The 15,516-nt window shown below is 34.1% G+C and overlaps 1 protein-coding gene across 1 annotated transcript in view; it reads left to right on the plus strand.

Moving 5' to 3' along the window:
* The window catches only part of Tyr (tyrosinase), a 76,938-nt gene that overhangs the window by 11,546 nt on the left and 49,876 nt on the right, over window positions 1-15,516 (plus strand). The window contains exon 3 of the mRNA XM_032895943.1: window positions 7,899-8,046. Within this exon, the coding sequence (XP_032751834.1) occupies window positions 7,899-8,046 (148 nt within the window). The remainder of the gene's footprint in view (window positions 1-7,898; window positions 8,047-15,516) is intronic.

Raw genomic sequence — 15,516 nt, forward strand, 5'->3', positions numbered from 1 at the left:
GAGAATAGACAAGATAGAATATCAGATACAGTGGTTTGGAGAGGTTTCCTGTAGAGTTCCAAGTTATTGTATCTCTAAACAGAGAATTAGATAAAGATTCATGGTTAAAAGCAGAAGTAGAGTTTTATTAGAAGAGAAAGATTTTCTCTATCAGTAGTGGTTCCAAGTAAAGGCTTGAGAACTCAACACTGATGCTACACAATGATCGCATTTCATGGGCTTTCTGACTCATTTGCATAGCATTGGCTTTTTTGCAGCATGTTTTATCTGTCAGGCAATGGCGTTTGGTCTATGTTGCACAGCCTTGCTCTTGGCCAAATCTTCCTCTCATATAATAATTTGACAGCTACTGTGAAAGGACTTCCAGATCTCACTGTCTTCCCTAATCCTTTCTCTTGCATATGAACTGTGGAAATGTATGCAGTCATAAAGAAAATTTAAATCCTTACACTTACAGGAAAATGGATGAAAATGGAAATCATTTACAGAAATAAATCGGGCTCTTAAAGACAAAACTAACAATCTTCCTCATACATCAGACTTAGATTTAAAATTGTATATGTTGGTATATTTACAAATATGTGCATTTATCGCAGTAGTTGTACATCAGAGGAAACAAAGGTATCAGTTTTAACAGTACAGTGAAGGAGCAGAACAAAGACTACTGCATACCTAAAAATCCATATACATTTTTACTAAAGTAAATAAATGTTTGTTTAAAAAAGAAACAAAATCATAGAGAATGAAATACTTTCAAGAGACTTTCTATAGAAATTAAGAATAAATATTGAATATAACATATTTTTCTCTTATAATAATGTTAACAACTAGATCATGATGAAATAATCCTACACAAAGGAAGGGAAAATTCTTTAAATAGTGCTGCCATTGTTTAGTAAAGATTCCCAACCAAGGCCTAGTTGTCTTGTGACATGAACCTTGAAAAGTTCATCCAGATAAGGACTCATTACAAGAGAGCCTTCCCTATCCTGAGGTATAATTTGAAAAGAGGGTTTCAGCTTTTATCTCAATGAGCATGATACCTATTAAGAAAACATAACTTGAGCAAAGAATTTATTTCCCATTGTAGTTTTTACACAAATGATAGCTCCACATAGCTAAGAAAAATAAGAGACTATAATAAAGAGCAGATCTTTGATGCCTGGCATGTAATTGAATCAAGCTGTTACACAGATAAAAGATCTAGAACAAAACACTTAGCCTCTTCAAGTTTTCATGTTATCACCGGAAACCTCATTAAACAGTATCCTGTTTCCAGACTGTCTATGAGGAGTCTGTTTCATAAAAGCATGCAGAAATATATTATAGTACCAACTGTATAGATGGATGGAGTACAATAATAGCAGTATCTATTTATCATATTGTGGCAAAAAGAAAGTAAAAAAGAAATTAAATAGGACAAGGAACTTATCTTGGAAATAGAGTCCTTGCCTAGCATATGAGGTGCTAGTTGCAATTCCTCAAAAAGTATGAATCATATTTAAGGATAAAATTCTAGCATTTTAAAGATACAGAACACATGATATATCACAATGATTCCCATTTTTCAGTCTTTATTTGAACTGTTAATCTACCTATATCATAATGAGAGAATAATGCTATGTGGGAACTGAATCACTGCAAATTGGTAGTATGCAAATTTGCAGATCCATCTATCTACCTTTGTTTTCTGAGACTAGCATTTCTCAAGATCAGAAGGGGCATCAAATACATAATTTTCAGATGCCAGTAAAAGACAAAAATATTGTTCACATCTTAGTTACTTCTCTATTGCTGTGAAGATATCACTACTAGGACAGCTTAGAGAAGAGTTTGCTGGGGCTTACAGAAATAAAGGACAGGCCCATGGTCATCATAGCATGGGGTGTGACAACAGACAGGTCCACATGGCAATAGAGTAATTGGGGAGAGCTTACATTCTTATTCACAAGCATGAGGAAGAAAGGGAGAGAGTTTGAATCAAGTCTACCCCTCCCAGTGACACACATCATTTCGCAAAACCTCACTTCCTAATCCTTTTTAAACAATAGCTACCAATTTATGACTAAGCATTTAGATATATGAGTCTAAGGGAGCCATTCTCATTCAAACTAAAGCAATCACCTTGTTCAAAAATTATTCAATATATAAAGTATGAGCGGTTCTTCTTGAGCAATACTCATTTGTCTCTGTATAAAGCCACCTGTACCAAGGACACAGGATTTTAAATTCTAAAAATGAAGAATTGTCTTCAGCAAAGTGTTGTGAAATGGTTGACTTCCCAAGCTTGTTTCATAAAAAAATTAGCATTATCATTAAAAAATTATCAGAGTATTAACACAATATATAAACTATGCCAACTGAACAAGGCACCATTAATTCAACCAAAATTGAAGAGCAGAAAGGAGAAGGAAACATAAATAAAAATTTACTTACAGTGATCTTTTATTTTTTTCTTGTTACATTTTTGTAGTTGATTGCTGTATAATCCAGTATGTCTATTGCTCTGCAAGCACAAAAATATAATCTTTAAAAGGGTATAAATAGCTATTATAAACTTTTAAAGCATTAAAAACTAAGAACATTTAACAATTTAAAATAAGTTTTAGAAAAAAATGTAAATGAATACATTGTCCATTACCTTTGCAGTGGAAGATTGCCTTATGGATATACTGAAAGTTTTGCACAGTTATGTGAAAACTGTGTATTGATAACATGCCTATAGACTAAACAGATATACACACAAGCAGTGGTGTTATCAAATTTCCGAGAAACTAGTCTAATGCTTATGGTAATAATTTAAAACTACAATTGGAAACTTATATGAATCACTTATGTTAGTTTGTAGATATTACCATGACTTATAATAATCAAAATTAAAATATCTAAAACGTGATTATGCATCAAAGTAATGGCTAGCACTTGCTGCCATGTTTGGTAAGCTCCAACCCTTTTTGACTGTGTCTTTTTCACTGAGGTCAGAACAAATGAGTGTTATAGGCAATGGTGATAGGTCTGTAACTCTCTTGAAATTAAAAAAAAAATCACTGTTTTAACTCAAAATATTTGCATGTTGAAAAACACTGCCCACGCACCCCCCTATAACGGCAGCTCCTTGATTTGTTTCCTACAACTGGACAGTTGTACTAAATCAAATCAAAGATATCTCAACAGACAAAATACTTACTGCTCAAGCATTAGAAACTAATGATTATTTAACTCACAGAAAGCCAGATGCCTTAATACCAGTATACTAGTTTAACCTACAAAAGGCCAGAAGTCTTAATACCAGCACACCCATGATGACACAAGAAGATACTAGTAAGCTCATGACTATATCCCTTCCACACAGTTTCAAACAAAATACCCTGCCTCATACAAGTTGTAGGGGAAGGCCCAACTTACCAACTTGTTTTCTGATCTCTACTAGTACACATCTCTACATACTCACATCACACACACACACACACACACACACACACACACACGAGAGAGAGAGAGAGAGAGAGAGAGAGAGAGAGAGAGAGAGAGAGCTTTTTTAAAAAGGAGTTGAATAAATAAAAATGAAAGTTAATTCCATTTATGGTTTTAAGAATACATCATCTTTGAAAATACTAGGAAAATTAGATGAGTTCCAAAATATCTAAAGATTCACTTAAAAACTACATTTTTTGATCTGCATCTTAGATCCTAACTATAAATGATATTAACAGGTAGTAAGTAATATTAACTGAAAGTTTCTAGCCATTAAATACAATCTCTCCAAATCATGGCATCATTTGAAAACTGTGATGCTCATAATTCTTTGCTAAGTCTCTTGTTAGGAGAGTAAATTTAGAGAGAAGTTAGTCAAAGGGCCTGAGAGCCACTTAGTTCCTCATAGGCACTAAGATGAGTTTGCTGTTTTGTTTTCCTTCTTCATTTCTATTTCCAGATTCACCTTGAATGATTAATATAATTTAAATAGTAACATGAGTTTAAAGAAAACAAAAATTAAACATGTTTCTTTCGAGTGAAAATTTAGTCACTTGTTATTTCACACTTCAAAACCGAGCAGGGTTAACCATGTAAGTTCAACATAACCTATGATCTCACATCCTGGAAAGAAAACAGATGAAAATGCTTTTGCATTACCTATCATAGAGTAGCTTATTTTCAAGAAAATATGTAGCGGCTACTTCTAAGAAATTATTTCACATCAGTTTACACAGTGAGATTTTAAAAGCAGAATTATTATTGGATATTTTTAAGGTCAAAATATAGAAGAGGAAAATTTCACATGAAAGAAATAATATGATGAGAAGTAAATGCTTTGAAATGTAAGTTTAGGTTTAGAAAACAAAGAACAATTTACTCACATTCAGTAAATTTCAACCCCGATTGCACATTAGAATCACTTAGGGACTTTTAAGACTATAAGTGACTGAGTTCAATTCTAAATCAATTAAATCCAAATCTCCAGGTATCAGAGATAAACATCAATATCTAAAACAAATAACCCAAACCTCTCTAGAGGAGAATTGGGGGAAAAATAAAAGAGGAAAGAATATGGATTGATAAATTGAAATTCCCTATTGTCATTCATCTGAAACATTCCTAAGTCTCTCATATGAATGAGGCACATGAACTTGAAGACATAACTCTCAGTACTTCGGGTGATTGTTCCTGCCATTTGCAAAGAACTTTGAGGTATGTTGGTATCTGAGGTGTCTAACATGGTCCTTACTAGCTTGTTGGATGTTCTATCCATGGGGAATTTAAGAAAACACAGGTTCAATATCATCCTAATATCCTGTACCTTCCTGTATTGTAGCTGGTTTTAAACAGGGTAAGTGTACAAACTAATTCCAAGAACACACTACAAAGAGATATCTGAAGTGTTTTGGCCAGTTCATATGAAACATCTTAGGTTTTATGGAGAAGACTATCTTTGTTATTCTCAATCTCTGTTGGATATTTTTCTTCTGAATACAGAAAAACTCTGGCTTTGCTTAGTCTAAGTAAATTATTTTATCTCATGTTTGAGTCATTTCTGATCTCTTTCAAGAAACCTAACTTGCTATTTGGAAAAGATCACAAGTTTCAATACAATCACAGTTAACTTTAAGTTTTAGTATTAAATTCAATACTGGTTTGAATTTAGGTGCACTACATTAATTCTTTAAACTGGCATTTCCTCATTAATAAAATTGGAACAACAATAATATTGTCAAATATCAAGTAATCCTGTTACTTAAATGAGATTATATACATGAGTGGTATTTGAATGCTTGGTTTTATGAAAGTATTGGGATTTTTTCTTTCAGGAAAGAGCAAAATGCAACAAGAAATGAAATTGACAGAGTAATCATTTTTATTTTATGGGGATAATTTCAGTAGCCATAATCTTTCCCCTTTTATTTCCAATTTTTTTATTTCCAAATGAACTGTAAAGAAGTACAATAGAAAATAATTTATTTCGATGTTAATATCATTTAAATCTCAAATAGTATTTCCCTTGGCAAATATCACATTAGAAAACTTTAATGGTCCCTTGTAGGTTTTGATGAGAAAATTGCCTTTCCCATTGCCCACCTCTGTTGGATACACACGGAAAATGCATGCTTTGGGTTAGCAGCTTTGAAAATGGGTACTCATTTATCAACTAAATCAGACCACAGAGAAGTCTGACTACTCAGAAAACTACCACTAGTATCAAATTGATGCTATATGCTTTCCTACCAGCTATCAGATTTAATCTTTACATCCGAAGAAATGCGTTTAGCTATTTTCTATTATATCAATGACAAAAGGAAGCAAAAAAGGTTACCTAAATTGATAAATACTGTACTTCTTTCTTTTCAATAACAGAGAAGTTGAAGACAGGTTTGTTTAACCCTTTACAGCAGTGTCTTGAAACATGCCTAGCTAGGCAGCGTGCTTTAGGCTCTCAGAAGAGTCGAAAGCACAGAAAGTTTAAACGGAATTTATTTGTTAGTCATATTTACTATATTGTTATTCTACTATAATTATCCAAAACACATCTAGCTGAGAGGTTACTAAAGGTCTTCCAACACTACTGCACTTCACAATCCCTTTGTATAATTATTTTTACAAAAACTATAATTTTGCTTCCACTTTTATTATTCCACCTCAAGGGGAGGTGAAAATTTCTATGATTTTGAAAACAAAGTTATTACAAACATTGGGGTTAAAGTTGCCAAAGCGGGTGTTGTTAGTAAGTTATGGAAAAATTTATTAGGTTAATTTATTTAATTTATTTAATTGACAAGTAAAAATTATTTATATTTATGGTATATGATATTTTGATATTGGTAGATACCTTATATAATAACTAAACCAAATTAAACATCGTGTCTGCTATGTGAAATACTTACTATTCCTTAGTGTGAATGTTTACAATCTATTTTCTTAGCAATTTCCAAGTATACCTTGCACTATGAGGAACAGTTTTTTGACATGATATCTGTTGATCTACCTGCCTTGTTCTTTTCACCAACATAAATTTCATTTGACTAATGTAGCGCTAAACTTTACCAACCTAAAAACAAAATCTCTACCATAGAATTTGTAACATTTAGTTTAATAATTCTGTAGGAAAGAATCACTTAAGCAGGCACATAAAAATTATAAAATACGGGGTTGGGGATTTAGGTCAGTGGTAGAGTGCTTACTTAGCAAGCACAAGGCCCTGGGTTCGGTCCCCAGCTCCGAAAAAAAGAAAAAAGAAAAAAATTATAAAATACATGAGTCTATCTTAATATTTAGAAATGGGTGTCAATATTAAATCATTAAGGTGGATAATTTTTAAAATATATATTATCTTTAAATTTTATACTATCTGCAATATCTCTGAATCATTCCTCAAAATTTATTTATATCTCTGATAAAAATTAGGATACACTTAAAAATATCTAAAACTATACATGAAATGAAGTTCTAAAGCTTTCATTTGATGCTATGATTACATTAATTCTAAAACTTGAAGGCTATTCCTGCATAGATTATTCTCCTCAGTAGTGTACAGAATGTTGCTACATAGGAAAGACAGTAAACTATTACATAAGAAAACTTAAATTCCGTAATTAAACAGATTTTTTTCCAATCCCTATTTCTACGCATAAACATATGCAGTTACTTAGTTGACTAAGTGTTTTTGCATCTCTGATAATGCAAAGAAATAATCTGTATGATGATTCTGAATTGTATGAAATAAAAAATAAGTTCTTAAAAATGTACCCCCAATATTTTTAGAAAAGAAAGAACAGTAAAGAATATTATAAGTTCTTACAGTGAATTTACAGAGAGAAGAGAACTTCATTTTTTCTTGAAATGAGTTCTAATTAGATGTGAAATGAATGTTCCACAAAAATAAAAACATTATGATCTGATGTTCCTAGGGCAATTACAGATGAATGACTAGAAACAAGGTTGATCACCAATTTCATGCTTCTTCTGGAAACAGGATCCAAAATTTAAATATTTGTTAGAAACAGAAAGCAAGAGGATATAAGTACACTGCAAAGAACTCCTCTCAGTATTATTTTTTAATATGTTGCTGATGTATTCTTTATATTTTTAAGTTAAATGAGAGCAAATGATGATTATTGCAAAGATTCTTGGGACTTAGCAGTATCCAAAGGACTTAACAAAGATGTTCCATTACAGAGTCCATATTGGCCCAGCCTATCTCATCACTTAAATCTACCACACAGTGTACCTTTCAGTTCTGAAGAGATCTGAATGAATATTCAGAATCCCAATATCAAATGAGTTTTCTTATTGATTTTGTTTATTTAAAATTAGGCTTACCTCTGTAGTTGTAGATGCGATGAGATAATCATTTAGATATTCAATAATTTAGGGAAACTTACTTTTAAATTCCTCTGTGTCAACAGGATTTGCCAGTCCACTCACAGGGATAGCAGATTCTTCTCAAAGTAGCATGCACAACGCTCTGCATATCTATATGAATGGAACAATGTCGCAAGTACAGGGATCGGCCAATGATCCCATTTTTCTTCTTCATCATGCTTTTGTGGACAGGTTGGTTGATATTTCCTCATGAATTATGTGTTCACTGCACTAAAATGTACTATTAATGTGTGTTTCAAATATGACTTTAATTATCATACCAAACCTTATAAATTGTGATGGTTCGCTATTTTGAGAGATCCTAACTTAACACTAAAATTTCAAATGACTTATTAAAGTAATATTTAGTGAAGAGAAACCAGTAAGGTATAAGGTTTGATAGGGAAATAAAAATTTTCAAGTTAAGCTACAGTATAAGTTCATAATGTGAGATACAGCCATGTCTTGGGACAGCTTGGGGTATTCATTATTTGATATCAGAGTAGGACACAGGAATAAATTCAGTCTAATACTTGAGAGTCAATAGTTACAGCTTGGCTTTATATAGGGGATGCAGAACTCCCAAGTACTAGCTTGATTCTTCATAGAGGCTATGTGCTTATGCTGCTGAATTTGAAGCCTGTAGATATTTGTGGTTAAGTGTAAACACAGGAATATAAGGAATCTACTGTCTACGAATAGGTGACAGATTTCACAGAAGAGATGAAGACACATTAATGTTTCATAGGAATTGCAACCCATCTTTTTACTATTTTTAAAGCATATTGATATGTTAATGTGAGAGGACTTAGGTAAAGTTATTAGTTAGTCAGGTGTAATATATCCTGATACTTAATGTTTCAGAATCTTCATAAAAAAATGTGTTGGGAATGGTTACTACTATCATGAATCACTGGATGGAAAGGTTTTATTGATTTTAGAATTCATCAATGAATATCATTGGAAGTTTAGATAAATCATGGAGGTGTTCTGAGTTTTCCTTTTTGTATCTTTAAATATGATTTTTAAGAGAAGCTATGAAGAATACAGATGTCATTAAAAGTAAACAAGCTGTGAAACTAATCTGAACAGTAGGCACCACATATAATATATGGCTGATTTGATGAGCACCATACAGTCTCTGGGGTACATATATAATGGAAATATTATAATAGGTCATAATACTGAGTGGTAGAAGTAATAACAATGATAAATTATATTAGTGAGATATAATATTCTTAATATCTAGCAATTTGAATAACTGATCTACAACAGTGCATTACTTTTAAAGTTTGAATATTAAAAATAATACCAAAAAAGATACTAAAAAAACAGTGTGTGCTATTAAGGTGTTGGAGATTTCTTGCAAGCTTATTTAGTATTACTAGGTAAAAATATTTTAGGATATCTCATTAATTTTATATATACATTAATGTTTATGCAAGAAGTAATTACAATGAGTTTGCCATTATTATCTTCATATAATTTTGAAGATATATTATCTTCATAAATGAGCTTGTTAATAAGCATGGAGCCATAGTCTGTACCAATATTTAGAAGTCAAAGGTTATTTTAGGTACATTCTTCACTATGCAACTCTCGCCATTTCTTCAGGGAGCCTATTGAATTGTTCTATGTCTTCAGCAATCTGTGTTGGTCTCTTTTCTATAGAACTTACTTACTTCATTGTATCATAATCATCAAAGTACTAGTTTATGTAAATACATCTTGAATCATTAGTTCAAGTTTAATTTTATCATTCATGACTTGTTTACTCAGTACTCGGCATGACAATATGTAATGTGTAGTTGATGGAATAAATGGAGGATTGCAATGTGTGACTAACATATTCTAATTTTAAAAGTTGAGTAGAAGATCTGGGTGAATGTATTTCCTATTATTAATTGTCTTAATTGTAGTGAGTTTTTGCATGCTAAGGGATTTTTAGAGAGCATTAAAATAATGCCAATGTGTCTATAATTGATGAGTTTTACAGTATTATTTATATTATAAAATGAGGAATGGAGGTAACATGATATTTACTACTTCAACAGCATATGTGTCTCAACATGTATGAATCTGCTTATTAAAAAATGAGAGACAAGCATAATTAAATATTAGTGAACTATATCTGTTTTGGGGTTAGACACAGTTTCATTCATATTAAAAAATTTGTTAATATTTAGAAATGGATAAATATACTGGTTCAATAATACCAATGATGGAATCAATTCTGAAAACTTAAAAGCATTCTGACTGGTGTGAGGTGGAATCTCAGTGTTGTTTTGATTTGCATTTCCCTGATGACTAAGGATGTTGAACATTTCTTTAGGTGCTTTTTGTCCATTCGATCAATCCTCAGCTGAGAATGTTTTATTTAGCTCTGTACCCATTTTTAATAGGGTTATTTGGCTCTCTGGAGTCTAACTTCTTGAGTTATTTGTATATTTTGGATATTAGCCCTCTATCAGATGTAGGGTTGATAAAGATCTTTTTCCAATCTGTTGGTTGCCGTTCTGTCCTAACAACAGTGTCTTTTGCCTTACAGAAGCTTTACAGTTTTATGAGGTCCCATTTGTCAATTCTTGATCTTACAGCATAAGCCATTGGTGTTTTGTTCAGGAAAATTTCCCCAGTGCTCATGTGTTTGAGGTTCTTCCTCACGTTTTCTTCTTTTAGTTTGAGTGTATCTGGTTTGATGTAGAGGTCCTTGATCCACTTGAACTTAAGCTTTGTACATGGTGATAAGAATGCTCACTAGTTTTTAATAAAGAGATTTCCGGCGAGATATTTATTTTAAAGACTTCTCTACATTGGTTGGTTTAATGAGAACTTCTTCCTGGCAATTCGGCTCAAAGTGCTGCCTAGAATTATTAGATATTATGTGATACCTTTGTAGCCTTGGTTTCTGGAATGTCTTCCCATTTTGGCCCAGCAGGCCATGGTGAAGTCTCTACAGCAACGCTCCTATTAACTTTCTATGCTAGCTGGTCTTCAAATTCTCTTATGGAAATTGTGGTAAGGCTCACAAATCTATGCCTTACTTTGATGTGATTTAGTTTGGTAAAAATGTTTCCATTTTCAGTCTTTGAGAAAATGAGGACTTCTTCAGTAAGTAATGCATTGTTGGTAGGTAGCACAGATGGTAGATAAATGTTTGGGAGCAGAAAGGAGCTATATTAAGACATTGGTTTACTGCTCACTTTATAACTCAAGGCTTTATATGATCAAAAGCAAACATACTCCTGCACGAATACATCCAATTATCTGTACATTCATAAGCAACTTTTACCTTTTATATATGCCATATTGGGCTTGAAGAGGCAGCAGTTACTACTTATTTCTCATCCCCACCTCTTTCTATCCAAGTTATAAATGTAAATTAAATAACGTACAGTAAAATGTAGCTTCTCTGCTAAATGTCACAAGAACGCAACTGAAGTGAAGACAGACAGGCATCCTTTTTAGCCTATGAACTCACAACACTAAAATTGTGACTGTCACAAAGGAAATATTCACTAGTTATGGTATAGACTTATCACTGTAATCTTCTTGAAATATAGATACAATTTTAACTGGTGGCATTTGGGAGGAAAAACTGTCAGTCTACAGCTGACAAAACCCATAAAGAAGTTTGCAGCTAGAGAAGGCTCATTTTAGCTTTAATTATTACAGAATCTACGAAAGTATTAAAAGTACAAGTAACATTTATAAGAAACTAGATGTATACTGAATTATTTGAATGTTGCACAAATGGACTCATCTCATGTCTACAGACACTACCATCATGCAAGTTAAGTTCCATGCCATTACATTATAGATAAAAAAAAAACAGAATTTGAGTTGGGGATTTAGCTCAGTGGTAGAGTGCTTGCCTAGCAAGCCCAAGGCCCTGGGTTCAGTACCCAGCTCCAAAAAAGAAAAAGAAAAAAAAGTAAACAAAAAACAGAATTTAACAGAGCTTAAGCCACCTGCTTCATAAAATACTTAATAGGAGAGAGAGAGAGAGAGAGAGAGAGAGAGAGAGAGAGAGAGAGAGAGAGAGGGAGAGAGAGAGAGAGAGAGAGAGAGAGAAATAGTCTACCACTAGTGGGAAAACTGAAATTATCATTACAGTGGCTGTTTTAATGGTAACCAGGTAATGTGTTTGCCATAGAAGACACTATCCAAGTAGAATGAACTACAGAGTGTCGGTAATCTGAAACAAGAATGACCAAGATGGGCCTGGTACCAGTTTTCTTTCCCAGCTTAAACCAGCCATTTTAACTGATGTCTGATGTCATTGGGTACAATGGTATGACAGTGGGGGCAGACAGGCTGAGGCACCAAATGAGCTGAGGAAAATGAACAGGATAAAATGTTCACCAGTAGTAGTTCATATTCAAAGCCCCATATTCTAAATATTAAAAGAAATTGTGTGATAGAAAAACATTAATTCTAGAGTCAGAACCTATGAGAAACTTCTAACAGTGCTCAAGGAATCTTATGTGAGATTGGTAAAGCTGGTAGACCTCTCTGGATTTATGTTTCCTCACATATAAAATGATGTTAATGAACCTTCTTCAGTATAATGTATCTCAATTTTACGAACTATAGCACAGTATACAAAGACTAACTCTGGAAAGGATAAGGAGGGCACTTAGAGTGGTTACATAGCCTCTATTTGCTATTCTCTCAGTGCTCTCCAGTAAGGTAACAGGACTTCAGCCAGTCTCTGAAGTCTGCCTTTTGAGGGTAGGAAAATCTGGGCAAAGTGCAGCCATGAACTAATGCATTCTAGGAATAGTGGCCCTGCCTTGATCCTCAGCTACAGATAATTATCTCTCCTGCTGTTATTTCTTGGATGCATTTGCCAAAGAGGCTTTCCTTCCACTCTACTCACCAAGTGTCCCCTGGGCTAGCTTGCTAAGAAGGCTGCCCAAACCATATGCCCTCAAATCAGATGCTGTACCAAATTGTCAGCACAGTAGTTGAAGCAGAAGGGTGGCAGCAAGACAGGTCCCTGGGACTTCAGGAATGAACAGCAGATTGCTTCCCGACTGGTGACTGGAGTCTGAAGCTTGCTCACAAAGGCAGAAATATCAGGGTTATGGAAGGAGGTCATCTCAGAAATCAGCGATATATCTTCAAGTCTCCACTTGCCATCAGATGGGATGTCAGAGGGGAACCTGCTCTCTCTCTGTTTCTTTTCTTATTATTGGCCTATAACCCAGTTTAAAATGCTTACTTGTTTTCTGAATCAGAAGTCATTCTCTATATCAAATTGCCATTGTACCATTATAATCATATTCGACTGTATTCCCCCAGCCACTTTTCCTGTTAGATTTAGTTCTTAAGACAGTTTGTCTTTGTTAAATTGATTCATGTGTGTCTCTCCCAGTAAATCTTGAGCTCTCTGCTGACAGGGTCTATATATTGATCGCCTCTGGCATCTACTGCTGTCCATTACACATAGAAGCCATCCACTAAGACTTCCTAAAGTGTCATGTAATTGATAATTTTGAGTAGTCGGCCTGTATAGGTTATCGATAACATTTTGTTGTGAGATAAAATATTCACCCAGGGACAATTGAATTGTACTTTATCTTGTGATAAAGAAATCAGTTGCTATGACAAGTAACCTTAAACATGTCCTATAATGAAGAAAATCTCTCAGCACTTTGTAGGATCAATGTAATTTAGAATTAGGAGAATACAATATTGTTAACCTAAATATTTCAATGGCAACAGTAGAAAGAAAAATAGGTCTTCATTATTAAATCTGAAAATAGAACTTCACTGTTAAATCTGAAAAAGAATCTTAAAATAGTGCACTAAACTGTTCAAAGGCATAAGCAATTTAGCAATCCTTCCATAGAGTTTTCTGCTAAACTTAAGGAGAAATGCAAACTATCCGTTCCCAGGAGATAGTACAGACTATTCAACATAACAATAAGGTGTTTAACCAAGTCAAGCAGAAGCATTAGGGTTATAGAAAATGCCCTCATCTTCCTTACTTAGAGAGCAAAGACCAGAAAGAACTTCTGTAATAACACCAAATAGTGGATCCAAGAGAGCTACTCAATGATTCAAATTACCAGAAAACAGGATCCATGTTGATCATAAATCATAATATTAAAACCATATGATTTAGTACTAGGCATGCCTGATTTGAAGTTATCCATTTGTATGATCATTACTATGATACTTTTATCTAAGCCCTTCTATACTAAGGCAGGAAATGGTTTAAATATTAGTATCTATATGAAGTTATAGCTTTCAGTATTATGTGCATTTGTGTGTGGTATTGTGGCTGGAATTCATGACCTTGTGCTTTGTTACCAAGGTACACACCCAACCCAAATATTTTTGTATTCCATATGAGACTTTTACTTTGTTTTGATTTGATGTTTTGTTCGTTTGGGGAGGAGGTTAATTCATCTTATAGCTCTCTATGGCATCTTCTGCCCCGAGGTTCTCTACAATCTCTTGTATTCTGTTGGTGATGCTTGCATCTATGACTCCTGATCTCTTTCCTAGGTTTTCTATCTCCAGGATTGTTTCCCGTTTTGTTAATTTATTTCCAAATTTAGACCTTGGATGGCTTGTTCAATATCTTCACCCGTTTAGTTGTGTTTTCCTGGAACTTTTTAAGGGTTTTTAGTGTTTCCTTTTTGAGGGTTTCTACTTGTTTTCCTGTGTTTCTTTAAGGGAGTTGTTTATGTCTTTCTTAAAGTCCTCTATCATCATCATGAGATGTGATTTTAAATCCAAATGTTGCTTTTCTGGTGTGTTGGGGTATCCAGTCCTTGCCGTGGTGGGAGAAATGTGTTCTGGTGATGCCAAGTAGTCTTGGTTTTTGTTGCTTAGGTTCTTATGCTTGCCTCTTACCATCTGGTTATCTTTGGTGTTAGTTGGTCTTTCTATCTCTGACTGGACCTTGTCCCTCCTGTGGGCCTTAAAAGCCTGTGAGCCTATGATTGTAGAAGTGAGACCATTCCACTCCTGGGAAGCCAGCTCTCTCTGGTCAGGTTTTGGATTTGGAGGGTTATGGGACAGCCTTAGCTCTGGGTGTAGATGGAGAATGGAAGGGTCTTGTCCCAAGCTGTTCCACGGTTCCTGTGCCCTATGTGCTCCTGGCAGGTCCCTCTTTGGACACTTAGTAGAGCAAAAGTGGGGTCTCACCTGTGGGCTTAGGAGTGAGAGCGATCTTGGGAGACCAGTACTCTCCAGGCAGGTTTTGGGTCCAGAGGGCTGTACAGCCTTACCTTTGAGTGCAGATCATCTTATAAATCTCATTTCACAATCTAACATAAAGAAATACTGAGTAACAACTTGAGGCAGGAACCTGACACAGAGGCCATGGAAAATTGTTTACTGGCTTACTCCCCATGGCTTGTTCAGCATGCTTTTTGATTTTTTGTTTTGTTTTTTGTTTTTTCTTTTTTTTTTTACTTATTATTGATTTTTTGTGAGTTTCATATCATGCACCCTAGTCCTGCTCATCTTCCCATCCCTTCATATCTGCCTTCTATCTTGCAACCTCCCTTCCCACACACACATTCATACACACACACACACACACACACACACACACACACACACACACACATCAAAATATAGAAAAGTACCTCATTGTGGAAGTGTAGTGTCTCATAGTGTGTTCCACAGCATATCTCTCTG

The sequence above is a fragment of the Rattus rattus genome, chromosome 2 (genome assembly GCF_011064425.1).
Source record: "Rattus rattus isolate New Zealand chromosome 2, Rrattus_CSIRO_v1, whole genome shotgun sequence".
NCBI lineage: Eukaryota > Metazoa > Chordata > Mammalia > Rodentia > Muridae > Rattus > Rattus rattus.